The sequence below is a fragment of the Festucalex cinctus genome, chromosome 13 (assembly GCF_051991245.1).
Source record: "Festucalex cinctus isolate MCC-2025b chromosome 13, RoL_Fcin_1.0, whole genome shotgun sequence".
Taxonomy (NCBI): Eukaryota; Metazoa; Chordata; class Actinopteri; order Syngnathiformes; family Syngnathidae; genus Festucalex; species Festucalex cinctus.
This window is the reverse complement of record NC_135423.1, coordinates 15,539,830-15,567,812: the sequence shown is the minus strand read 5'-3', so window position 1 is coordinate 15,567,812 and position 27,983 is coordinate 15,539,830. Positions and strand designations below refer to the sequence as shown.

The following is a 27,983-nucleotide window of genomic DNA, read 5'->3' as shown; positions in this document are numbered from 1 at the left end:
ATCTCATTGTGCTGCATCACAGGTTGTTCCATAACTTCAGACACAAGTGATTCCTACTAAAGAAAGAGAAATATAATTTATTCGGTCTGCAGAGCATGTACCCGTCCTTCCAGAAATTGGGCTGCAGAGTGGTTTTCCACCAATATAATGACCCCACAAACAGCCATCGCAGACCTAAATTCAAAGCCACCAACACTGTAATGATGTCTTGGAGCAGTGGAAGAGGATTCCAGTGGCAACTTGGGTAGGTCTGGTAAACTCAATAAAATAATGGTGGTCACACAAATTGATGACACTTTGGGGGCTATTTGGACATTTTTACTTAAGGGTGTGCTCACTTTTGTTGCCAGCGGTTTAGACATTAATGGCTGTATGTTGACATATTTTGAGGGGGCCGTAAATTTAAATTGCGTTTCGATGCTCACTGAACTGAGGTCGGGCACGATTGGACAGCTTTAGTGACATTACGCCTGAGACTTGTTTGAATTTCAGGGTTTAGAGGTCTATTTTTGCAAATTTTGTTGAAACTTTATTTTTTTTTTGTTGATGTGTTGTCTTTTATGTTTGCAAATGTTCAAAGCTTCACTCCACTGAAGATTCACACCACATCCAGTATTATTTCTCTTGCACAACAAGCCAACTGAAAAGGATGGGTGATGTTTAATATACTGTATATTAGACATTTCTGCAGAATGTCAGAGGAAGAGCAAACAATCCTAATTTATGGTCCATGTCAAGCAACTTGGAGACAGGCTAGCGAAGATGTTGTATATTAAATGTGAGGCTTTAATATTTCAAAAATAAGCAGAGAAGCCCAAACATGCTGCTGTGGTCTATGAGAAGTGCACATGTGGTCTTCACGTACAGCACGTCTTCATAAATCCAATATGAAGACAGCTCTAATGGTTTCTTTGCACAATTTTAACATAATGATTTTGTCATTTTGTGGTTTTGTTACCACGGTAATTTTCAGTATTTTTCTTCCCATTATGTAATTATCTAAATGCATGTCACCTTTTGTCTGCGTTTGTCTGGCGACCAGCCCAGGGTGTGTCCCACCTCACACCAAGTCAGCTGGGATAGGCCCCAGCTCACCTGGGGCCCCGAGGCACCCTAATGACGACAAGCCGTATAGATTTCCCTTCAAAATGAAAAAAACAAAAAGAACATCCAATCCAACAATGGCATGAAAGATGACCATCTGTGTTTTTATTTGGTTTCCAGCACTAAAGATAAGAGATTTCACACGTGTGACATCTTCAGGTAATAAATGGACCAGCACCAACGACAGCATATAGTGTGGGAGATTTACTGTCAAAGTGTGAGCTGGGATTTAAAAACAACACCTCTGAAATCATCCAGTGTATGCAGAGCTTAAAAGGGGAATGTTACAAGTTTTCCCACTGTATATATTATTCTCCCACATGTGCTCCATATGTTTAGATGTGTGCATGCCTGTGGGACCAAGAGTCTAACGCTTAAAATCCCCCACAACGTGTTCCTGTGCAGACCCTTAACATTCCTCAGAAGAGTCCCATAAATGCTTCAGCTTCAGCCTCATGGCTATAAAAAGGTCCGTCTCTGTACATGACCGGTGGAGTATGTGTCTAATTTTATGAAGAGCTGGATCTTAAGTGTACTGGACGGGGAAGTGGACGAACAAGTATGACTGATGCATTAAGCAGCAGTTCGTTAAGATGAGTTACTCATAACTGTGAATCACCTTGATGTAAAACGTTAACTGGACAATAGATTATATTTAGACAAGTTATGTACAGTATTTAATTTGTGTCACGTTGTGTGGCATATGGATGTGGTGAATGGACCCAATGGCGGAGGAACAAGGCATGGAGACAGGAAGGGAAACGTGAGGAACTTTATGGACAAAGAGGGTGACGGACAGGACGGCATGGAACGTGAGCAGACTGTGGACCAAGGCTTGACTGGGAAAGGGGAAGATGGTTGACATGACTGGACTGGATGTGGACAGACTGGGCATGATGTGGACAGACGTGGCAGGACAGACTTGGCAGAACGTGGACAGACTTAGCATGACGTGGACAGACTTGGGAAGATGGTTGACATGACTGGACTGGACGTGGACAGACGTGGCAGGACAGACTTGGCAGAACGTGGACAGACTTGGCAGGACAGACATGGCAGAACGTGGACAGACTTGGCATGACGTGGACAGACGTGGCAGAACGTGGACAGACTTGGCATGACGTGGACACACGTGGCAGGACAGACTTGAATTGACGTGGAGATGACTTGAGTTGACGTGGAGACCACTTGGCGTGGACGAGAGAACACTTGACAAGACGATGAGAAACTTGGACTAGACGTAGAGAAACGTGGCCTAGACGTAGAGGAACTTGACTAGACCTAGACGCTACTAACATTGCTTGCACACCTCAACTGGAACAGACAAGACAAGACAATGCTAACTCGACATGTGAACAAACCCCACTGACTAAATACAACACTAACGAGACACTAACAAGACACACCTGGGGAAACACAGCAGGCAGGGGGCACTAATTAGCAACACAAACGGGGAGGGGAGACACACAGGTGGACGAGGTTAACTATGACGAGACTAGGGGAGACAAAACCGGACAACAGACACATAAACACCCCAAACTAAACCAAAACCCAACACCCAAAAGCGAAACATGACAATTTCGGCCATGAACAGTTTTACAAAGTATGTGCTGCCTTCGAAATTTGAAACAGATCCATAACACACTTGCCATTCTACTTGTTTTCTACCAGTGCGCTAGTTATTTTCCTCAAACCTTCAGGGATTGTTGTGCTTCTGTTTAGATTAAATTGATTGGGCTCTTAGCTTGCAAGGCAGTTGTTGAAGCATGTGGTTAAAATGTACATCAGTTCCTTGTTCCCAATTCGCAATCATCATGGCATGTAAGTTAGGACCGAAGCGCAATCAAAACATGGGAGTTGGGAAAGAGAGTCTTTGTGTACAAAAATACAAAGTAACAACAGAGAGCAGGGCTGGATTCACATAAGCGACCTGGAATGACAGCTTGCATGGACAAGCAGTGATAGGCAACCTCGACATGCTGAGCCACTTAAAGCCATAATTTTATATGACAGCGTAAAGGCCAATATGACGCAATAAGAACGACTAGACAAAATAAGAGTGACGTCTTAGAGGACGTATCAACTGAGAACTTCATCATCACAATGAACATAGCAACTGCATAGCAACTACAAAATAACATATCCTCATCAAGACAGTAACAACATAATGAACCCATGACCCAACCCAAAACACAGTCATAACACATCAAGCAGTATTGTGAACACTTTTAGTCTTTTATCAGTGCTATCAGGACGAGATAAAAGCATTTGTAAAATGTTATTTCAGAGAGTGTAATAATTCACCAATCCTGATCTGTTTTACATATATATATATATATATATATATATATATATATATATATATATATATATATATATATATATATATATATATATGGCTTGTTAAGTAAGCATTGTACAGCCATAAAAGTTGCTGTCTTATAAGATTTTTTATTTTATTTATTTTTTATTCTTCCATTCAACAAGCTTTTTGCCTATTATCGATGGCCACCACCGGATTCGGGAAATCCAACATCTGCACTGTAATTTGTCACAGACTCTGGAGCATCTGTGACATATTCTGTATAATCCCCAAAATTGAATAAGACATACATGTACTTTATTTCCTGCTCAATTTCTTCTTTGTAGTTCTCTGTGGGACCCAAAAGTTCGACTCTTGAAAAGTCAATTGTGTTGAGTCAGTGAGTTAAATTGTTTTAAGATGTTTGCTAAGTACAACACGTTCTGTTGTGCTGTGTACTTGTTTGTTTGGTGCATCTATTCTTCCAATATGAATCAGAGCTTTCAGCAACACGTGTTACACATTCAGATATAACCATTTTATAATAATCTTTTATTAGGCAAGGAGCACATTTGTACCCGACTAGTAGTAATTCATCTGATCCACTACTCCTACCTATCTATAGGAATCCGGTGGTATTAGTACACATTACTGAGATCATTTCAAATACTTGTACAAATGCATGATCCAAATAAAAAAGGTGACCTTTGTTCTTTGCACACAATAAGTTCTATCTTTCCATGTCTGTCCACAGGCAATCACATGCTCCTCCGTGTGCTCCCCTCAGTCTACCCCAGACAACCTGATATCATACACCGTCACCTTGGCAAGCTCACCGCTGTCATGTCACAACTAGATTGCGCAGAACAACAACACCTCATCAGATTGCTTCAAATGGTGGCAGAGCAACATCCACTGGTGAGATTGTATTTATTTTCTGCGTGTTGCTTGACGGAACATCAGGACTACTCGCGTGGGGAACAAAATAAGCCTTCAACACTAGTGCTCAAAATCATAGACAACAATAGATACTGCAATGTTAAAAAGTGCATATTGTCACATTTTTGCTAATTATTGCAGACACTGCAGAGCAAATTTTACTCTTAACATAGTTTATTTGGTCCCACTCTAATCAGTATAATTTACACTTGGAAGAGAGTAAAAAAATAAATAAAAATCACTCAAGGGTTGAGGAACAAACCCACAACTTCAGTTTGGGACAGCCAATCTGACTCCCTCATCCATGCACCTCCAACTGTGTGTTAGTGTATCGCTCATGTCAGCTGGAATCTCCGTACCTCCAAGAGACCAAAAACTTTTGAATATAAGCAAACAGTAGGGGTGGCATAGCTCATGTGGTAGAGTGGCACTCTTCCAAGCTGAAGGTCTTGAGTTTGTTCCTCAACCCTTGTGAAACTTTTTTTTTTTTTTTTTTTTTGTCAATAGGTGGGTTTCCATCAGCCTTTTTTTTTTTTTTTTTTTGAATTTTCATTAATTGTGAAAAAACTGCCAGAAATTCTAAAAAAGGCCCAAAAATTTGCAAAAATGTTTTTTTTACACTTGGAGGGAGTGGATATTGAAGTGTATCGAAAAAGGAAAATGCACATTTTGGCTATGGAAACAGCTTTTGTGAATAGGCGACTACAAGACCGGATATACGTCGCACATTTCGACCGATACTATGTAACAATGGCAGATAATAAAGTAAGATAAGTTAGGGGAGACAAAGAAACACAATTTTTTTTATAATTAAAGGAAAAAAAACATTCATGCAATTTTAAATCTCTTTATTAACATTAGCTCTCAATGTGACGGCACACTTCATTTGGATGGAAACCTGAGTAATATCTCTCATTGCAAAATTGACAGAATTTCTGCATGAACAATCTTTAATGCTTTTTTTTTTTCATGTGATAGGAACATTCTCCTCATACACACTAAAAAAATACTTGGAGTAAATTTTACTCTGAATATTTTACTCTCTTTCAAGTGTATATTTTACTCTGTTTAGAGTGGGACCAAAAAGAATGTTTAAAGTCAAATCAGGATCTCTAAATAAATGTGCTAGTTGATCATCTGGCCCACAGTGAAGGGGAACCGTTTTTTTAAACACCATAAATTAGGGCGTGATTTACTACTACTGAGATCCCAAAACTGTCTGATAACCGTCCTAATCATTTAAATCAGGTGTGTTGGAGCAGGATGTTGATTGTATACACATAACAGCAAACAGAGCTCATGTTGTGTTGTGTCTTTCCATTTCCCAGCTCAGAATGTATATGAAAGCATTCAAAGGAAGAAATGTTGAAGAGCTGGTTACACTTTTGATGTAAATGTGATTATTCAGATGAAATGACTTTAATTGAAGCAGCAGGAGTGTTCTGCATTCGTCTGATTCAATTCTGTCTAGCTATGGATAATGAGGAGGAACAGACTGTTTCCAGACGGTCCGACAGTCATGTCTTTGTTTATCATCAGTTGCCGCACTGTTCATCTCGCTCTGATCTTCACCTCTTAAAGAGACATTCAACTTTCTGCTTTGTCATTCCGCACGCTACCAAAACCACTGTATGTTGCAGGAGTTATTATAAAGGTATGACCACAACTCTTTTATTTTATTTTATTTTATTTTTTTCTTCTTCAGATGTTGAGCCCCCAGGTGCCTGCCCTCGTCAGTTACCTAGGCAACCAGTCTCTAATTGAGGCCATTTTAGGCACTCTGGTGGATGTGTCTCAAGCCAGCCCCTCCTCGCTAGTCAGCTGTCTGCCAAAGCTCCGGACTGCCGGACAACAATGGCCCGCTCTCTTGGGTCACGTGGCCAAAATCCATGGTGCTGTGGGCATCATCAGTGAGGTACACATACACACGCATGCATGCACACTTGAAGCACACACAATGGACAAATGACTCATGGGGAAAGTCTTTGAACTGAATTGATGACCTGGCTGCATTTTTGCATACTGAGTTGTAATGATTCCATTTAACCAACTCCAATTAAATAACATGACTAGACTAAAACAGAAAACAAAGAATTCCATGAAGTATATCCATCCATTCATTTTGTATACTGATTAGCCTGTTTAGGGTCACAGGGAGCTGGAGCCTAAAATCAGGTCCCTATAAGGGAAACCACTTTAAATTATCGTAGCATCTATTCTCATCCATTCATCCATTTTCTTGACCGCTTAATCCTCACAAGGGTCGCGGAGGGTGCTGGAGCCTATCTCAGCCGGCTTTGGGCAGTGGGTGGGGGACACCCTGAACTGGTTGCCAGCCAATCGCAGGCATCTATTCTCAATGTACCAATTTGTACTCCGCATTCTTAAAGTGTAAGTCAACCGTAAACATTTCTTGACAATAATATATGACCTCACTAGTATAAAAAATCATTCTGATTAATATTACATTTGTGGAATATGAGTTATGAAGCAAAATCCAGCCGTTTTTGTCCATCTCAGGGGGCGTCCATTTTGACACTTGCTGTCGACTGAAGATGACATCACAGTTGCTCAGTGTCATGTTTCGGATTTGGGGGGTTGGGTTCTGGTTTAGTTTGGGGTGTTTATGTTGTCTGTTGTCCGGTTTTGTCTCCCCTAGTCTCGTCATAGTTAACCTCGTCCACCTGTGTGTGTCTCCCCTCCCCATTTGTGTTGCTAATTCGTGCCCTCTGCCTGCTGTGTTTCCCAGGTGTGTCTTGTAAGTGTCTCGTTAGTGTTGTATTTAGTCAGTGGGGTTTGTTCACGCGTTGAGGTAGTATTGTCTTGTCTTGTCCTGGTGTGGTGCTTTGTTGCTGTTGGGTCAAGTTTCTCTTTGTCTGGTCAAGTTTCTCTAAGTCTGGTCAAGTTTCTCTACGTCTGGTCAAGTTTCTCTACGTCTGGTCAAGTTTCTCTCTCGTCCAAGCAAAGTGTTCCTCTCTCACATCCAAGCCAAGTGGTCATCTCTCACATCCAATCCGAGTGTTCCTCTCTCACATCCTGCCAAGTCTGTCCTGCCCAAGTCTGTCCACGTCCTGCCAAGTCTGTCCACATTCAGTCCAGTCATGGCAACCAGTCTGCTCACACTCCATCCGGTCTTCTACCTGGTTCCAGTAAATAGAGTTATTTTCTGTTTCATTCCAATGGGTCCATCTCCCCTCAACCACTCGCTCCACATACCTTCATCATGACACTCAGGCCTCAGGCAACGACCAATCGCAGCTCACCTGTTTTCTGAACCTGAGCTGTGATTGGTTGTTAACTGATATTGGTTCTTACCTGAGACCTGAGCAACTGTGATGTCATCTTCAGTCGACAGCAAATGGCAAAATAGCCACCCCCAGAGATGGATAAAAACGGCTGGATTTTGCTGCTTAACTCCTATTCCACACATGTAATATTAATCAAAATGTCATGTTTAGACTAGTGAGGTCACATATATTATTGCCAAGAAGTTTTTGGGGGGGTTGACTTCCCTTTAAGATCAAAACACACACACACACATAGGACCCAATCTACTAAGAATATGCTGCATCCAGAGAGGACAACGACATCATTCATTCATAAAATACAAATTATTGGTGCGATCATTTTTTTCAATATATTTTCAGAGGTTGACGTGCGCAACAGTATGCATCTGTCACGTAAAAATGATCGCAAAATATCCCAACCACCGGGATCGCCGATCAACCCGGGTTGCGTCACGTCTTGTAAACCAACATAGAAAAACTGTGATAAACACAAGTTCATATACACACTTATAAAGAGACAGCGCAACACCATCTTATGTCCATCTTCCATGTGAAAAAAAACTGCAAGTTGAGCTTTAGTCCATACTAACACACAGATCATTTGGGTCATAGTGTCCTGTATTTCTTCACATTGGAACTATTTGGAAAATAAGGCCTGATTTTCTGGGAAATTACTCTGCAGAGACCTCCTAGTGATGGCAGTGCCTCCTGTAACTTAGTGTTGCCCCCCGCACACACATCTCCTCTTACTGGTTGCGCAATTTTTTCTTGCTTCCTTTAGCTCCTGAAGGACTTCATCTGCATTGAGTGACCATTTTCACTGTTTGTTTGGTCCAAACATGTCAACTTAATTCATCTTCTCAGTGAGACCTCAAAAATAGAAAATAAGTGAAGCGAAGCAATTCAGGTGTCTTATGTCTCAGGCTTCTATTTTCGCATGCTGATATTCTTGGCGTATCCTGAATTTAATGCAGGCGCAAGCCTCGCTGTCTGCCGCGTCTGACATTTTTGTGGCGGAAAGTCGTCTGAACTATGCGCCTGTTGGGACCACGTTTAAATCTGCCGTAGTAGATAGATCACTGATCTAATGCAATTTTGGTGAATTTGCTGTGAGCCCAAGAAGACAGATTCTGGATGCCATTCATATGAGACTGCCATTGCACCACATTTAAAAGGAATAAGAGGACCCGGACTGATTGACAGTGAATCAATTTGGCTGTGATCATGCCCACAATGGCACCGTTTTTTAAGGGCGCATGCGTCTGCAAAATTACAAATACCCGGTTTAATCCGCCTCCTCGTGCCAAAAGTAGCACTGGATTTGCACTAGTCAAAAAAACAGAGTGCTTAGTGTGTCATCAAAATCAAAAAGTGAAAAAACACATCTTTGTGGGGTTTGTTGGTTTTCGGTAAAGAAACTGCTTTGGTATGTTATTTATTAGTTGTAGTGTTCTTTTGTGCTTTTTGGTACAGTCTGGATCCCTCCATGTAATTTGACTCTTATCTTTTATCAGTCCAGTTTTTTTTTTTGTTTTTTTTTGGAGAACATAAAACTAATACTCTATTGGATATCAACCAGTCCAGTATGAACCACAGCTCTTGACAAAGTCATCTGGGATGGGCTCCAGCTCAGCTGCAAGTCCTTAAAAGAAGTATAGAAAATAGATGGATAAATTAATGATTAATTACAGCCTTTAATTATTCTTTAAACTTGAAAAATAAAGAACGTTTTCATGTTGGTTCCTCTGGATGTTTTTCCCAGGAACTATTCCTACGATTCTGGCATTAATTGTAAACCGTTCACATGATCGTGCTCTAAAATGAACGTTATGTAAGAACTGCTTTTTGGTGTAATGCTTGTAAGCACTGTAGCTCTTTGTAACATAAAATATCAAGTCAATAAAGCAAGCACTGAGGTGTAATAATGTTTTTTTTGTTTTTTTGTTTTTTTATCTGCAATCTTCACCCAACAAGCTTCTGGTTCATTCTTATGTTGTACCTTAGAGACTCCTAAATACCTCCTTGGCATGTTGTGTGGAAGCCCACGGACTTAGCATCCCCACATGAGGTTATTATCCCACAGCGGGAACTTGTAAAACATGCCCAAACTATGCAGAAACAAAATTCTTCCCATCCATCACTCATGTTTGTCTCTCTCTTGTATACTGAGACAACTTTAAAAAAAAAAAAAGAAGAAGAAAAAAATCAGGATATGAAAATTCAAACCAGTCAAGAAAAAAAAAAAAATCAATAAACAATACACCTGTTGGAATTAGGAGCTGTATTGATTTGAGGAGATTTTTTTTTCTAAGAGGAGTGTTTTTGCTAATCAATGACTTAATTTGCGGGGCAACTTTGTAATTTTGAAGAACAATTTCTTTGCAGGTTAATCCCAGTGGACCTGAAGCAAGGGTTTTATGAAATAATAAATACATGACAATATTACGGGGAGTTGTAGGGATGCAGCTTATGAATATTTTATTATTTGAGTATCCTATCAAATAATCTAACAAAGGCATGAATAAAAAAAGGACACAATAAAACAATTAACAACTAACAACCAATTGGTTTCTCTTCTTTTTTGTTAGATATATCTAACCAATAGTTTCTATTTCCTAAAGGTGTATTGTGGAATTTAAAATGTTAATGTTAAAGAATTTTCAACATCATGCATGCTCCACCAATGCCCAGATGAGTCCAAAGAGCCGTGACTGTTGAACTGTGACTGCACTAATCAAATTGTATCTTCTCTTGGGTGGTGGGTGGTGGATGCTGATGTCACGCTACGACATAGTAGTGTTGTGTTAGCGAGCGTATGACAAAATTGGGATGGAAACTAAAAAACAGCCCAAACTCCAGCTCAGACTTTAAGAAAACTAAAAAAAATGAAAAATAAAATAGAATAAGAGTTTATTCTAGCGCACGTACTCGGACACGCACCAAACATGAGCTTGACACAGATGCTGCAGTTACACTTTTGGCCAAAGGTGGCAGTCATGAGTAAAAAAAAAGAAAAAAAGTGGCCTATTCCGCATGCACATTGTGCATAGCAGCAAACTATTTTCTTGACTTGAAAAAGATATTAATAGACTTTATGTCACTTCACTTGAGTAGTGAGCATTTTATCAAGTGACAATTAGTGACATGAAAATACAGTAGTTTCATGGCTTTAATAAATATTCATAGCCATATAGGTCATATTAGTCCATTTTGTAAGTGCTGTAAAAGTAGCAAATTTCCCCACTATTTTGACATAATCTTCCGAAACTGTTTTTTTTTTTTTTTTTTTTTTTTTGTGACCTTTATTTGCATACATGTGATGTTTTCTGCAAATTTGTATTGTTTATTTATTAAATGTAATTTTCTACTGTGAAGACTGATGAAGGGCTTATGTAACAATTTATTATTCCGGAGAGCAATCGTAATAACTTTTTTTTTTCTTTCTTTGTTGGTCTGGATTTGTATTTAACATTTCAATAGAGCTGACTCTGAATCCTACCACCTTTGCTCCACTCACACTATGTTATTAGATACAGCACAGGGGGGTAATCATGCAGCCTGGTTGCCAGCGTACATGAGATTTTAGAACTCACAGCGTCAAAAGATGAAAATCTAGCTGGTAGTTGCTAGTGTGCGACAAAAGTGACTAGCCTGTTTTATCTGTTTTTTTGACCATTTATGTATTTTTTTTAAGCAGGGTGATGAATGAAGGTAGTTTGGAATATAGAAGCTTTCCTGTGGGTCTAGTATTTGTGTTTAAAAGAAAAAGAAGCAACCTAGAAGTCTTCAACAAATGTGCATTCAGTGAGGTATGTGTTTTCTTCACCAGAAATTAAAGTTTGGTTAAGAATAAATATGCCAGTTTAAAAAAAATATGTAGCCTCGACCTGAAATTCAAATATTTATTTACAAATACACATTACCATGGGCAAAAGTTGGCCCTGAGTTTCATGGTGAGATATGAACGTATGAAGAAAAGTATTTCTATAATTGTAAATGTGTCCTTTTTTATCACCAGGCACATGCACACCATTCTTTGGTTTACCTGGTCTCTCTTCTGGGCAACATGGAGCACACTTTTCACCACACACTGCTTCTGGAGATCCGAGCCCTGACAGACCGTTACCCGTCTTTGCTTGGAGGCTACGGTAAAGACCTCTACAGGCTGAGCAACTCTTTCACAGCCATAGCCAGACTTCTGGGGAAGCGACTGGAGGAGAGTGCCACCTCATGTCGCAGGTCAGAGCGGCACATTCATCTTTTGTTCTCCATAAACAAAGGCACGCTTGCTAGTTATCTTGCAATATTTTACTGAGCTGTTATTTTCTTATGTGCTTTAGCTTTGCTTTCTATAAAATTTCCTGTGGTGGGAATGTGAGTGAAAATGTGTATATGCGTATGTGCCCTATGATTGACTGCCAATCCAAAGTCGAGCACCCGTTGCAATTTTCTTTGGTAATTACAAAAATGTATGGTCTTCAATAGTACCTCTTCCATAAGTTCTGTTACCATCACCTTTTTAGGTCAGTTTGTAGATTTCTAATAGGGCTGATTTTGTGTCACTGATCTGTTTGCAGTGACTAAACGTTGCCGTCTGTTTGTAGTTTAGAAAAAAAAAAAAAAAAAGTTAATGCCACTGGTCTAACAACAATGAGGATAATCTGGTTTGTGTGTTTGTGTTTGTCTTTTGTTTATTTGTATCGAGGGAAAATTTCCAAAATTTGAACACATTATGATGACCCCCCCACCACCACACACACGCACAGTGTTGCATAATAAAAGCATGCATGCATGACAGGTCAGCATGTGTTTGGGAGGATGAAACGCATTGTGTGCAGGCGTGAGGGCTTTGCTTGGGGCCCTTTCCTCACACGACAGTGAATCGGAGTGGTAAGAAAAACTTTCATTCGTCAGAGAGACGAATGAAAACCCTTGATGTTTTTAGCTCTGCGTGAAAGCAGGATGTTTTGTTTTTTTATGATTGCAAAATCTACGCAGGCATGCAATTTTGTGGAGGTGCTGAGAAAGTATCAATTTCATTGATAAACAATTGATAATATGCTGTTTGTCCTCATTAGAGTCGCAGGTCAGCTTGTCTATGTAATCCTACTTCAATCATTCACTATGAGCCAGAAAATACCCTGATAGCTGTCATACTGACAAACAAACAAACAAACAAACAAACAACCATAAATATGAACAAACTAGCCTAAATTAGATTTTTCTCACACTTCTGTTAACAGTTCAACCTTGATTGAAGTCTGCGCTCCACTGAGTGCCATAGCAATTATTATTAACTACTTTGGCAGAAGAAACTGAGGCATGAACAAAGAACAAGATTGAGGGAATACTTGGCAGTTCATAAAAAGAAGCATAAAAAGGCTGGGGCAAAATGGGGCTGCTGAAAAAATTAGAGCCAGCCAATGTGAGAATGAGAAAAATATCGAAAAGCCAGAAAGTGATGGAAGGTGGCTGCAGAAATGAATGTAAGTTTCATCTCATATGCTAATTACATTTACTTTTGTATGTGTGCGTGCGTGTTACAGTGAGAATGGGCATTGCTCGCCATCTTCCAATGCATCGCTTCAACGCGAAGGAGGAGGAACAGGAGGAGGTGGGTCTGAGCCGAGGAAGCCAAGTGAGGCAGACGTACAGGAGGACTCTCCCGCCGCCCAGCGGCGATACAGCCTGAACCAAGCGCTGAGGGATGAGCAACGAGAGATGAGATTCAACAGGTGGGGGGAGAATAAGATATTATTATTATTATTATTATTATTATTATTATTATTGTTGTTGTTGTTATTGTTATATATTTTAAATCATCACACTGGTCGGCTCAGCACAGCTATGGGTTGCATAGATGGTAACACGAACGATGTGGATAGTGGGGTGGCTTCCAAGTGCCCAAATCACGGGGCAGATGTTTTGGTTTAAAAAACAGTTGTCTCCTCTCTGCCATGTCGTGACTGTCGGTGCACGACTGGAACACCAAATTTAAAGGGAATGGGAGGAGCTACTTTGATTGGCCTTGATTGAAGTTGGCTGTGATCACTCCCACAACAGCGCATACATCCTGTCTGCCAACTATTGTCTGTTATATTTCTACTTGTTGCATTCTATAAGTTCACCAGTAGATGGCACACTGTATCTAAAACGACCAATCACGTCTCAGCTTCAGAAAATTGGTGATCTGTGATTGGTTGTTACCTGAGCCCTGATGTGATGATTTTCAGATGCCAGCAAGTGGTAAAATGGCTGCTTGAGATGGATAAAAATGGGTAGATTTTGCTGCTTAACTCAAATTTCACAAACGCAATATTAATCAGAATACCGTGTTTTGACTGCAAAAAACATGTTATTGTAAGGAAAATGTTTGGGTTGACTTCCCCTTTAAATGTAACAAGCACGAGCAAAATGTACGCCTTGTGGCTGGTGTTTACCCAATGTGGTGTCTTATTTATTTGTAGCAGGGATCAACTAGACCATAATTTACACTGTAGATGTTTTTTGGCTTGATGTTGCATTCTACCATGGTAACAGTTTGACCTCTCTTAGGTCCAAGAGCCTGGCTCTTCACACTGTACACTCACGGTCCTTCAACTCAGATGGCGAGGAGGATCGAGAAGAAGTGGAGCTGAATCCAGACATCACATTCACCAGCACTTTGCCCTGCCAGCATTCAACAGAACACCGGGAAGTGACGCCTCCCGCTAAGAAACTGTCAGACAACGCACCCACTTCCGCGGCTGCCCCTGCGCCAGACAGTGGGGTCAAAGAGCAAGAGAGAACTCGCAGCGGGCAGAAGAACAAAGATGAGGAGGCGCAGGAGGTGGGGGTAGCTGACAAACTCTTCATCCATTTAAGAGACAATCTGGAGATGATCCGAGAGTTTTGTAAGGGCATGGTCCAACAGATCCCCATACCAGCGCAATGTGTCATAGAAGGTAAGATGACCAATGATGTATTTAATTAATATTAGCACACACATGCATCGCTTTACAGTTCATTCATTGACTTTCACATTTTTTTCACCCACTATACAAGCTTAACTCATTCACTCCCAGCCATTCTCACAGAAGCAACCCCCTTCGCTCCCAGCTGTTTTACTTGATTTTGACTAATTTTGCAAGGCCACAGAATATTGTATTCTATTGCTATAAAAACATGACAAAAGAAAGATTAGAGACTCTCCTTTCAACAGGAAAAAAGGGGGGAAGTATGTTTGTATCGGTTTTGCATCAATTAGCATTAGAATATAACTAAGTTTCATCAATAATATTCATATTCCTGGTGAAAACACTTACAAAAAGAGCTTGTTGCAACATGGCCTTGGCTGATCTCTTATACTCTGCTGCCACCTGATGGCCTTTTTTTTTTTTTTTATAACTACCATTGCTTTAAACCACCTCTTCATGTGTCATAAGCTGCTTCAAAGCCTTCTGTATGCTCTTGCATAAAAAAAAGTAAACAAACAAACAAACAAACAAAAAAAACCATACAGACACATTTTTGGGATTGAATAAGTTAATAATAGTAGTAATAAAAATACTACTACTACTACTACTACTACTACTACTAATAATAATAATAATAATAATAATAATAATAATAATAATAATAAAAATAATAATAATGATTATTATTATTATTATTATTATTATTATTATTATTATTTTTATTATTATTATCATTGTTATTATTATTATTATTATTATTATTATTATTATTATTATTATTATTATTATTATTATTATTGGATTTGTTTCTAAATGTAATTGATCGACTATGGTGTAAATAAGCTATTCATGAATCTTTTTTATACATACAGGTCTCATGAGGCTCCTTTTATGACTTGCCTTGTGAGTGTGTGCTAATTATAGATATGCTAAAATAGCAAGGAATGTAAATTATTGCACATCACACAGCAGGCAGAAGGCCCAAGTGAATTAATTCCTAATCCACAAAAAAATACAATAAAATACTGTAAATATTACCATTTCCACATGAATGTAATCTAGAAAACAATCAACAGCAAATGTAAACATGTGAAGTCATAGCACAGCATACCTGCCTTTGCCATTAACACAAAATCCAGTAACGACAGCATATTGCCGCAAGTGTGTGGGTGTCCACAAAGTGATGTGACATCTCACAATGTTTGATCCGTGCGCCTGGTTTGTCTTCTAAACACCCAAGCAACATGTCAAAATTATAATACCTCAGTCAGAACAGTTCACACAATGACTTCACAACAGGTTACCGAACCTTGGACAGAGATCGTTTTTTTTTTTTTTTTTTTTTTTTTTTTAGCGTTTGTCCCCATAAAGGAATGCCTGCATCATACTCATGTATGTAACAGTATTTCAGACTCAGCATTCCATCATTGAATTTTAAACTTCAACCAGACATGGATTTATTACTCCAATGGGTAAGTAATTTCATAGTCATCTTAATCCCATCCAGAGGGCATAAATGTGTGATTTCATCTCATCTTAGATTTAATTTAATTTCAACATATGTGTGTTTTGAACAAGGGTTCTGAGACACCAGAGCTCAGCAAATATTAAATTACTCTCCTTCAATCTGAGCAGTGAGCCCGCAAAGGGCATGTCAGGGTACTGTTTGCATGCCTGATTAATGGCTCGGCTTTATGACAAGCTCCTAAGTGAGAATTGGTTTGTTTGCAGCCTACATTTCATTCTAATGGCACTTAAACTACTAAATTCATGTGTTGATATATATTAAGGTCAATTGGGTGTTTTATTGAACTGTAGATGGTTAAGTATTAAGCAAGACACAGGTGGAAAGAAAGTTGGGTTGTATTGGGTTACATCCCTATAAGAAAAAATTGACACGCCTCAATGTAACAATATAAAAGATGTGTGATGATGCTGTGTGTGCGTGCGCGCGTGTGTGTGTGCGTGCACCTTTAAACTGTAGTCCTGGCAGGTGACCTTGTTTTGAAGCAGTGGGTCAACAGTTCATGTGAAAAATGTTAAAATTAAAAGAAAAAAACTTATCTTGGTCTTTTCCACTTAGGTCAGATGCTTCTTCTCATTGTCCGTTATTTAGAGTTCTGTTTTTTTGTTTTGGTACAAGGGATTTAGAGCAATTTTCAACACTATTCGGTCCACAGCATATTTGGCCGCCATGTTGCACATTATATCATCTGTGTTTTTGTTCTCTTAGATGCTCCTGTCACATTTAATTAAATGATGATTATTTCTTTCATGTGATCAAAATGTGTTATAAACCATACGTAAACTAGCATTAAAAACAGTCATACCGCTCCATAACAAAGGCTGTGTTTGTGCAGATTGACCTAAAATGTCAATTTTGGAAGGACAAGTATTTTAAAAGAATTGAGGCAAAAGCGCTAGGTACCTAGCATTACCTCAACTTTTATGATATCATAACATATGACATGATGTGAGTAACAAAAAATGATAAATTGAAATAAAACGATAATAAAGAAAAAAATACACCATTTTTTTGTGCTTTCAAATTTTGAATGCCAAATGTTTGTAGTTTATACTCTGGGACAAGACACAACAGGTTTTTAGACATGAATCTTTCTTTTATGGATAATGTCAAACAATTCTCCATGTATGAAGATTATAGCCCTTCATTGAATCTGTAGCTGCATGTTCCTCCAGATGCGCTACAGGCGAATGTCAAAGGACATGCCCCCGCTATGTCGGAACGCCCAGCATGGCGCAGTCAAATTTCCAAACAGGTGCAACAGACTTGCACCCGCACGAAAATCATACGCCATCATTTCCCATAGGTGCGCACATGATGTATGACGGGATGTGTTTGCTATACTTTTGAATACCTCTGAGCCAAGAGCCAGCCAGGAGTCATTTAACACATGCAACATAAAACAGGAAACAACATTACAAAAATAAACTCCTCCTTTGCTGTCTTTGAATTGAATGCATCTGAAGATTAATTTATGTAAATCAACACAGCATTACTCCTCATCACACAGTTAAAACATTTCCGTTTACATGCTTAGTATTAACTCTCTTGTGAAGAACCAAGCCCAAAAACTCAAACTGTGATGTCAGGGGTGGTTTCATTTGTAATGATGTCATCATGTTGACCTACCAACATGAAGTGTTTGCACTCCTCATTAGGGAGAGAAGATCACACAGAAAATTGCAAACAGCAATTGCGCGCCCTCTGTCCAATCACGCCATGAATACTCGTAAAATGCAGAAACAAAACAAACTGTTAAACAACTGAATGATTTAGTACGGGAACATGCATTTTTATTAAATTCTACATAACCAGGGCGTCTGCAACCTCTCTTTACTTCCTCTCATATGACTTCCTGTGGATCTAAAACAAAAAAAAAAAAAAGTAGAAATTAATATTTTTTTACACATTTTTTAGACAAAATTTTCTTCAAATGGATTAATGCTTTTGATTTAAAAAAATGAATAATTAAATATTCCAAAAAATGTCAGCGTCAGAAAGGGAGGAAAATGTTTTTTTAAAGATTACCTAAAAATGTCCTAAAATTTACCTTAAAATGCCAAAAAAGAAAATCATCATAAAATGTTCATGAAATTGCCAAAAATGTCAGAGAATTGAATTAAAAAAAAACCCAAAACAAAACCAGAAAATAACATGTTCAGAAAGTAACACAAATGTCCAAAAACAAAAGAAAAGCATTAAATTATCATAAAATATTTTTGAAATTGCAAAAAATGTCAGAAAATAGTTTGCAAATAAGGCATAAAAAAATGTCCAATAATAGCCATTAAATATCCAAAAAAGGAAGAAGAGAGGCAGTAAATCATAATATGTCCATTAAATTGTCAAAAAAAATGGCAGAAATTGGACAGAAAGGCAGAAAAAAATAAAAATGTATGAAAAAGGAAGTATGAACAATTCCGAAAAAAAATAATTAAAAAAAAATCAAAAGTGAAAGGGAGAAGAAAATGTTTGCATTGGATGCTGGATAATTTTGTCTTATGGTGGAGCTCAAATGAACTCTTGGGCCCTCGGTACATGAGGCTAACACTAACTTACTGTTTCCTTCATAACAATATGAATAACAATATGAACAATATGAAGCCGCTTCAGACAGATTTTTTGTTATTTATTTGGCCAAACATGGATCTTTTGACAGGAAAGGTTGCTGAGCCCTGTACTAAACCAACAACATTGCAGCAGGAAAATAATAGTAGACATTGTGATTTCACTGGTTGAAAGTAGTTAGGCTTGTTTAAAGACCTTCAATTAAGAATTGTCAATGCATTTTTTTTTATATTTCATTACAGAATCAAACAGAGGATGTGTGGCCAAGCTGTCGTTCTCCTGTCCCCTGAAGGGTCATTACTGCCTGTACACAAAGTCCAGTTTCAACTTGAGCAGCCGCCGGCCTCATCTTTGGATACACATCATGCTGCTCCATCTACAGGTGCACCCAAACACCTTGCGATCATTAAAACTCAACTCACCGCATTCATCTTTACACTTAGTTTAGTCACAAGTTGTGCTACTTTGTTGTCATTTTTGTTTTGTTTTTTTAGAGTAAGTCCAAAGTTCCGCTATGTTCTGGAGATGAATGTGTTCAGAGGTTAGCTTCGCTTTGGGGGAAGACTCAACTCAAAGGAGCTCACAGCTTCCACATGGCAATGACGCAACACGCCACCCCACACAGAAAGGTATTTCAGCACAATTTATGGGAAGTCTCGCTGCAACACACACCGCAAATAGTGCAGAAATGTTTTACTGGAAAGATATTTTTTTTTTGCAATAAAAACACATTTTAGAAAATGGTCAGTTTTATGCTGATAAATCATCTTGTGGCCCCCAACAGTGGCGATGAGGTCGGCTGTTAAATCTCCATTTATCGTTCAACGCTCTCAGACATGTTTGTTTCAAGTGTGGACACAATTTCACAAAGTGAGTAGCTGTGTGCCAATCATATTGTGGGGAATTCATTTGTTATGTGACTCTTTGTAATAGTGTTTGCTGTTTTTATACTTGTTGAGTATGCCATGGATACGCAGAACATTGTGTCATTATGGCGGTCATATTCATGAAGTGTTTTGAAGCAGCAGTGTGCTACAGCTGTTTGGCCATATGCGATTCGTGATGCTCATTTTGCTGACCTTTTTGCACAATTTCCTTCTAAATGTCATGATACAGCACATTGTTTTTCCTCATGTACTCAAGGAAAGTACTTTGTGTCCATGAAAGTTAGTGAGAACATGCATGCTTGTTGCAAGCATGGTTTGAAGTGAGTGTAGGGTGTGAAAAATAAATCTTAAGATGTTTTAACAAAATGTAAAACATATTAGGAGAGAGAGGGAGGAACGGGATCCTGCGAGACAGGAATAATATTATCACTGACAGAGAGATTTAGAGCAGAGACTGTTGAGATGTTTAAGGCCTCTGGAATTGAAGTTCGGCCTTTTATGACTCAGCTCAGCAGTTTTATGACAAAAGTGAGAATTTATGGGGGAGAGGAAATAGATTAGTTAAATGTGGAAAAGGGACAACTGGTAGTTAAAAATGGGGTAGGAGCGAGTGGAGGTTATTTTCCCAAAACGGTCTGAAGTCATTTCAAAAGGAGAGAAGAGGAAGAGGAAAGGAGGCATAGTGGCAGATATGAAGGGAATTTGAGCTGAGTGGAAGTCTGGGGTGGAGGAGATAATTAATGGTTATTGTTTCACCCTTTTCCCCCCTATATCCTGAGTGGAAACTTTTGTTGATATAGCTGCTCTGTTGATAAAGTTTGCCAGAGGAAGAGGAGGTGTGAGCAAGCCTGAAGACGGGAGACAGGATGGAAGATGAGGAAGAGACGAGTCACACTTGAGATAACTGGTTTGTCAAAAAGAGAGTGCTTCACACGTCTGCCTTGTAGTCAAAGGTCCCGGGTTCACGTCATGGGTCATGGCACTCACCTTACTGCATGAAGTTTTCTTCATGACTCCAGTTTGTTTCCACCCTTCCAAAGACAAACATGTTGGCTTAAATGAAGACTCTAAATTGCCTGAGTGTGAATATGAATGTAAATAGTCAATTTGTCTCTGTGTCTTTGTGTATTCCGCCTCTCACAAATGGATGGATGAACCTGATTGTGTCAATATTAGAAGACATAATATTGTCACCCATCAAAGTATTTTCATCCATTCATCAACCTGATCAAAAACGAGTAAACCATGCAGCGTTGTTCTTGAGATGCCAAATGGGGTTAAGTGAGGATATCCAGCAGCCAAACAATCTTCATGGCCACATCCTGTTGTCTAACTGCAAATATGTTCCTCATCTAAAATTGTCATTCAAGTGTGCCTGGAGGACCTTTTTCTGATGCGTCAAGGCCACCCAGCTGTGTTAGCCTGGCACGCACACACACACGCACACTGACATCAATGCACTACTAAAATAAAATGCATGTGTTTGATTAGTGACTGTTTATTTCTCATTACGCTGTGCAAGGGAGTTTATTGGCTCTGATGTTTGCTTTCTAGAACTTTTATTGTGTTATTATAAGGCAAACGTATGGATAATTTGATAATTGGAGTCTTCAATTAACCACATGCATGTTTTTGGAATGTGGGAGGAAGCCATAGTACCTGAAAAAAAAAATTCAGAAAACCCGCAGAGAACATTCAAACTCTAATTTCCGATCCAAGTCCGCAACTCGCCGAATCTGGCTGCCTGGGCTTCCATTAAATGCACCAAAATTGTGTTACATTCCCAGTCTCTTACATAACAGACCTCCACTTTTGGTCACCAAATGGCGAGATGCGCAGGGGGGTCAGTAGCACGGCGTGCCGGAACACCCAAGGATGCGTAGTGCGTCTACCAAATTGACAAACATATTAATCTAGACTTGCCCCAGCACAAAAATTAATATGTACCCGCTTTTAGGCCAAACAGTGTTTGCTTTCTTCTGTCATCAAATTGCCAGATGCGCTGGGTGCGTCGGAACACCCAGAGAGATCGTACGGTGTATACATATTTTGTTGTTTTTATTTCCATTTATGTAAAATTTTTTGTATTTAATTTTTTAATTAGATTTTTTTAAATCCATTTTTATTTTCACTTTTCACTATGTATTTATTTTAGCATTTATTTATTTTAATTTTGGCAGTTTTAGTCCTGCACACTATGCAACCCCACTCCTCTAAATATGGTATTCTGGTTATAATTGCGTTAGTAGAATATGAGTTATACAGCAAACTCCAGCAGTTTTTATCAGTATCATAAGGCGGCCTTGTGTCAAGTGAAAAATGATATCGCAGTTGCTCAAGTCTCAGGTTAAGAACCAATCACAGCTCAGTTTCAGAAAACAGGTGAATCTACCACACATCTTCAACCACAGAAATTACCTCATTACCTGAAGCTAAACTCACTCTTGTATTTCGAATAGATGGCTTCATGCCAGCAGTATTTCTTTTAATCAGATTTCAGAAGGCTGCCACATATAAATGAGGTATTTCTCTGAGTAACATGTTGGAAATAAAAGTGAGTTGGTCCATCCATCCATTTTCTTGACCGCTTATTCCTCACGAGGGTCACGGGGGGTGCTGGAGCCTATCTCAGCTGGCTTTGAGCAGGAGGCGGGGTACACCCTGGACTGGTTGCCAGCTAATCGCAGAAGTGAGTTGGTTTCATTTCAAATATGATTTTATATGTGTGCTTCTGTGCTTCTTCAGGACCTGGACAGTCTCCAGATGCAGCTGGAGGAGGTTCGCTTCTTTGACCTGTTTGGCTACAGTGAAGAAGAGGGAGGGTGGTTATGCTTCATGTGCAACAACCCTGAGAAGGCCACAGGTACACACACATTCACATGCAAAAGATCATTTCCTGCAGAGACCTCTCCTCACCATCTCAGTTGCAGTCAGTTCCTTTGGAATGCAGCGTTGAAGCTATTCCAATGATCCATGTGGTGGTGACCCGTAATCCCTTGAGGGGTTGTAATATATTCCCAGAATATATATTCCAGGTAACAAAAATACTTGCTGTGTTCATTGTGAAGGGTCTATGTCGTCAGTCAATCAGCTCTGATTAGTTGACTTTGGACCAGTGACCCGTTTTCAAAGAGCACTTAGCCTTGATGATGTCATGTTTGTACAAGTGTCTCCGTCCCTGTATCGCATTAAGAACAGCGCGGGTGGGTGTGTAAGAGAGTGATGCATTGGATTCTTCTATCCGCTGCAGAGATGATTGAAGTGCAGAACACATGTCAAAGTTGAATTTGTAACATGGTGAAACATTGTATTATAGCACTTAAGATCTCAATCTGGGTCAGAATATGCACATCTTTATTTTTTATGATGTTGTGGCTTTTTATCACGTGACGTCCAGAATTTGGACACAAAAGCAGACGTGATACGGAAGGTTAAAAAAAACAGAGTATATTAATGTAAAAAAAATACAAAGTAACATAAAGTCACTTGACGTACTGACAAACGTGTGAACTCCAGTTAAGGCCATTCTCAAATTATATGACAGAATAAAGGCCCATATGACAAAATAAGGGTGACAAATACAGCACCATATCAACTGCATAGCGGCTGACAAGGGCCCAACAACAACAATAATAATAATAATAATAATAATAATAATAATAATAATAAAACAACACAGAAAAATAATAAAATGAAAAAAATAACGAAAAAAATTCTCTATCATATTCCATATTTTTGGAATGTATAAATGGATGTGTATCCGAAGTTGGGCTTTCCTACAAATTTTGAAGTCTTATTTTTTGAGTTTTCATTTCATAAAAACACAATGAGCACCAACTCATCTGGTGATGACCAGTACTAGTGATGGAAAGTTCCATAATTCCCATATGTTTTGAATATAACGTCGTAACAGAAGAGTTTTTAGTGTGATTAATTGTGACTTTGTTTCCCGTCTGTCATTGATCTACTCCACCTAAACTAAACTACTCCACATCTAAAGCTCAGCAGACTAAGAACAGAAGTAGAAGCAGCAGTAATGAAGTCTATAACATCATCTTGCAATGATCTTGTCTGACATGTACTGCTTTCCTAACATATGTTCAGCAAAGGTTCTTAATAAAAACAAAACAAAAGAGCCCTAATGTATTCTGGAGACGGGAATTAATAAGCATCGGCTTCATCCCGTCAGCCCTTTTTCTTGTCGGGTGTGTCCGAAAGGCAAAATGAACGAATAAAAACAATGTACTTCAATTTCAAATTGTCTCTGTTGTTTACTGTCTTAACTCGGATGCATGCATGAGAGCGACAGAGTTGTAGAATCAGTGTTAAAAAAAATCAGAAATTGACAGCTTATCTTAAATAGATTGAATGGAGACGACAGACCAGTGGAACTTTGAAGGTTGAATTCCCGTGAAGTTGTATAGTTTGGAATTTGGTCAAAATGCTTGTGACAAATACAGCTACTGTATAATGTCACTAAATTGAAATGATCTCAGACAAGACTTCAAGGATAAAAGCCAATCAATGTACAACAGGAAAGTAAAGTCTTTTTATGAAGTGACTCACCTCCTAAGCATTTATATTGCTTCACGTTTGTCTCCACATTTCTTCATGTTTTACAACTCACTTCTTTATGCACAAGTAATTCTGAATGGTAAAATGTTACAGTACCTAAAAAACATTGCCTGTGGAGTAAAAGGATTAGATCAGGAAAGGATGGATTTCACTTCAAATCTTTCGTAATGGATTTCTTTCCCCTGAAATCCCTAAGAATATGAGGTCAATAATTGTACTGGAATGGATTGTGTACAACCTTAGAGGTTCCACTCTAATGGTCTCCAGTTGGACATGGAACCATTATGAGTTATGCAAGAGGGCAGCTTACAGTAAATGTGTGCTTTACTGCACCGGCCCACCGGGCATCTGCCCTGTATGCCAGATGGCCAGTCCAGCCCCTGCTGGAAGTACGGTAACTCGGCAGGTGGGAATGCAATTAAGCCTCGCTGGGTGAACGTGTATCAATACCCATTGATATAATGGTGTATCTAATGTGTTAGCATATCTACATTAGTGGGGCTTAAAGAAGCTTCTGCTTTGCACTTTCCTTGCCAGTGTGTGTGTGTGTGTGCGTGTGATCAAATGGCTACAACTCTACAAATGTCCTCGACTGACTCTTGTTTATCCAAAAAGGCTTTTGTATGAAAAGTGAGAGCAGATGGTACACATGCAAGCAATGTCAAAGACATAATTGTTTTTAATATACAGATTGTATTCATGTCAAATGGGCTCAAAGTTTGTCTTTTTCACTCTGGATGTACTCCATGTGATCTTGGCGGGAGAATGTGCAAGCAGGCAGGCGATGATTGAATTTTACCAAGCATTATGTCTGTTTTTTTTAATAAACGTATAGAAAACAACGTGCTCTTTTCATTTGAGTTGTAAGTTGAAGTCTTGTGAGCACTTTGAGCAGCAGTCCAAGTGTTCTAAGGTTCCACACAATCCATTATAATGTTACTTTGAGCAGCAGTCTCTTATCGCTATTCCACTACAAACAGGAACTTCTGATTTATGTCGCAAAAACAAGTGTTATATTTAACAATAATGATGATTCTTTAAATGGTTATACAAATCCAGTCCATATTCTATACCGGTCGCAGGTGGGCTGGAGTTATCCCAGCAGACCGTGGACAAAAGAACACTGTGGAATGGTCATCAGTCTATCCTAGAACCTTGGTGCAATAAAAACAATATTTATCTGCCATTATTTTACAATTACACATACCCAATGCATTATAAGCTATCATTGATATACTTGGACACATTAGACAGTTTCCACGTTGTGTTTTGATTGAACAGAAACTAAACGTGTTCAGTCAAGCTGACAAGAAACAAGGCACACTTTGTTGTAACAAATGTAGAGTAATATTTTTGCAAGGTTTATAATTAATTTGCAGCACCTCCTTTTATGCCAGAAGATATTGGACTTGATTCATCAGTTAACAATAACATAAAAAGTATTCATAGAGTCCAACATATAAATTGTGAAACATCAACATATCCATAAAATAGGCCCGCAGTCAACTGTGTCATAGTGGAAAACTGGAAATGTGGAAATATGATCAGTCATCCAAGTGAACAGTCCAACTTTTTATGCGACGGTGGCATATTAACATTATTGCTCATGACAGGGCTTACTTATGTCAAATCTCCATGACTCAAACAGAAAGTTGACTTTGTAAACATCGTTCTTTTTATGTTCCACATATATCTATCTGGAGCATCACAGAAACATGTAAGAACTTTTTAAATGTTTTTATTAAAGAAACTGCTTACATTTTTAAAAATGTAATGTAATTAAAAAAAATGAAAGTGCTTACATGTCTCTGTGATGAAAGGTGTCAAACAAGTGGCTGGTCAGATCAAAGTGGTGCAAAGAAAGGATTTATAAAAAATATATATATATGAAAAAATATCAATGATGTCATCGATTAGTTGACATCAACTCGACAACCGTGACACGGGCATTGACTACAGAAAATCTGAAGTCGTTCAACCCACAGTGCACAGTTAAAAGGGGCCAAGTATTGCACTCCTCATCTACCAATCCAATAGTCTAAATCGTCTGACAAAAGGTTTTGAAATCTTTAGCAATAAATGCTCACCGCTGGATGGTTATTTTCATGGACTTATCTCAATTGGCATAGTAGCTCTGTTGAAAGCATTCAGAATAAACACGTGTTGACTCTTCAAGTTACACGACTGTCATTGTGTTCAGGAAGTATTGTACCAAGAGGTTTATGCTGGAGATGCATAGTCATATTGCTTAATTGTGCTTCGATAAAAGTATGGGACGTGTTTCAAGAAACGTTTCCAAGCAGTTATATTTCTGTCAACAGTTTTCACTCAGTTGTATTGTAATCATACTTTTAACCATGTGAGAAGGGGTGCGTGTGGGCATTACCTCACAAAGAGGTTTTTCATCTGCCTGTGTGGGTCCACACACACACACAGCCATCATGCAAAATGATTTGCAAATCTGTAAAAACACATTCCATAAAGCCGCATTGTTCTTAATGGTTCAATATTTTATCGTTGCATTCCTAGTTGTTCAAGTACAAAATCTTCCACATTATTCGTAAAACCCAACATTAAAGACTGTTATTTGACAGAATCAGCAGAAGGAATGCAAATCTGTCTTACAGTTATCAGGTCAGTTATGCTTTCAGTGGACTTGGTTTTAATTAAAGCTTGTAAGGAAGTAGAGATAATTTGGACTTTCAGGTTGTAACAATAGAGAGAGGTAGTTCTCGTCCTAGTCCTTTTGCACACAGCTCATAATATGTTCAATTCACTGCACTGCTCTTTTACATTGCTATCAGGATCATTGCTAGGCTTAAGGCTAATTTAGCTGCTCAGTTTTGGCCTCTGTGCATATGTCTGACTCATTTTAGTGAAAATGTCAGTCATCAGCTTAACCATCGCTTCGCAAGAGAAGGTTTTAGGCCGTTTGGGAGAAATTGGGTGTGTCTTTGTTGATGTTAGTGCCAGTTTTTGGTCTTCCTCCAGCCAAAATGAGAGGAAAAATCTGCGGTTTGATGGAGTCTACTGGCATCCATATTGCAACAAACCTTTTTTTTTTTTTCTTCCCCCATACTCTGTTGACAACAGTAGTGGAGAATACAGACATCCATCCATATCTTATTTAAAAAAAATTAAAACAAAATGGTAGCAATAATGGAAATGTGTGCATTTAATCAGAAAGCACCTCACTGTCCAAAGAATATATTTATCATATTTTCCACTGGAAATGTTCTTATTTCCTCCAAACAATATCAAGTTTCACAATAACAACAAACGGCATCAACCTCAGTGTTTGAACATGACATGCATAAAGCAGCATAAAACTTTGGTTGGTGTGGTTCTATCACGGGTCAAATTGGAGCCACTACTTAATTCATGACTTCATGTTGCTTGATGATAAACTGTCAAGTTTAACATCTGGAATGTCTTTGAAGTGAGGGTAATGAGCACGGTTGTGAGGGCGGTACTTACACTGGTGCTTACACTCACTCCTTTTCTTTTTGCTTTTTGATCCGTTTTTGGGGGAAAAATATGAATCAGTTGCAGAAAACATCAGCATATAAACCGATGTCATTAAGCATCAAAGGATTAACGAGTTTTGCTTATTATTGTGATTTTTTTTACAACACTTGATACGAGAATAAAAACATGAGAAGAGAAGAATGCTAGAAGTATTTGTAGTTTATTTTATCGACTTTATGCTTCATTTTAACGGTTGATAATTAGCTTTTACACTTGTGTGGCAATTATTCATCAAAATATTGCTCCTTGTTGATATTGAACATGGCTAAAATGTCAAAGTTGTGTGATGCAGCAATACTCGAGCATGAGTCT

General features: G+C 38.7%; 1 protein-coding gene across 3 annotated transcripts in view; it reads left to right on the top strand.

The window, feature by feature from the left end:
• veph1 (ventricular zone expressed PH domain-containing 1) overlaps positions 1-27,983 on the top strand; it is a 68,736-nt gene that overhangs the window by 27,920 nt on the left and 12,833 nt on the right. The window contains exons 5-12 of one of the 3 annotated variants that reach the window (XM_077541290.1): positions 4,161-4,324; positions 6,051-6,260; positions 11,651-11,871; positions 13,179-13,367; positions 14,188-14,576; positions 18,924-19,063; positions 19,176-19,310; positions 22,314-22,431. In XM_077541290.1, coding sequence (XP_077397416.1) covers positions 4,161-4,324; positions 6,051-6,260; positions 11,651-11,871; positions 13,179-13,367; positions 14,188-14,576; positions 18,924-19,063; positions 19,176-19,310; positions 22,314-22,431 — 1,566 coding nt within the window. Of the gene's footprint in view, positions 1-4,160; positions 4,325-6,050; positions 6,261-11,650; positions 11,872-13,178; positions 13,368-14,187; positions 14,577-15,942; positions 16,061-18,923; positions 19,064-19,175; positions 19,311-19,465; positions 19,738-22,313; positions 22,432-27,983 lie in introns of those variants that run through there. The other 2 variants (XM_077541291.1, XM_077541292.1) reach the window with 2 other exon arrangements.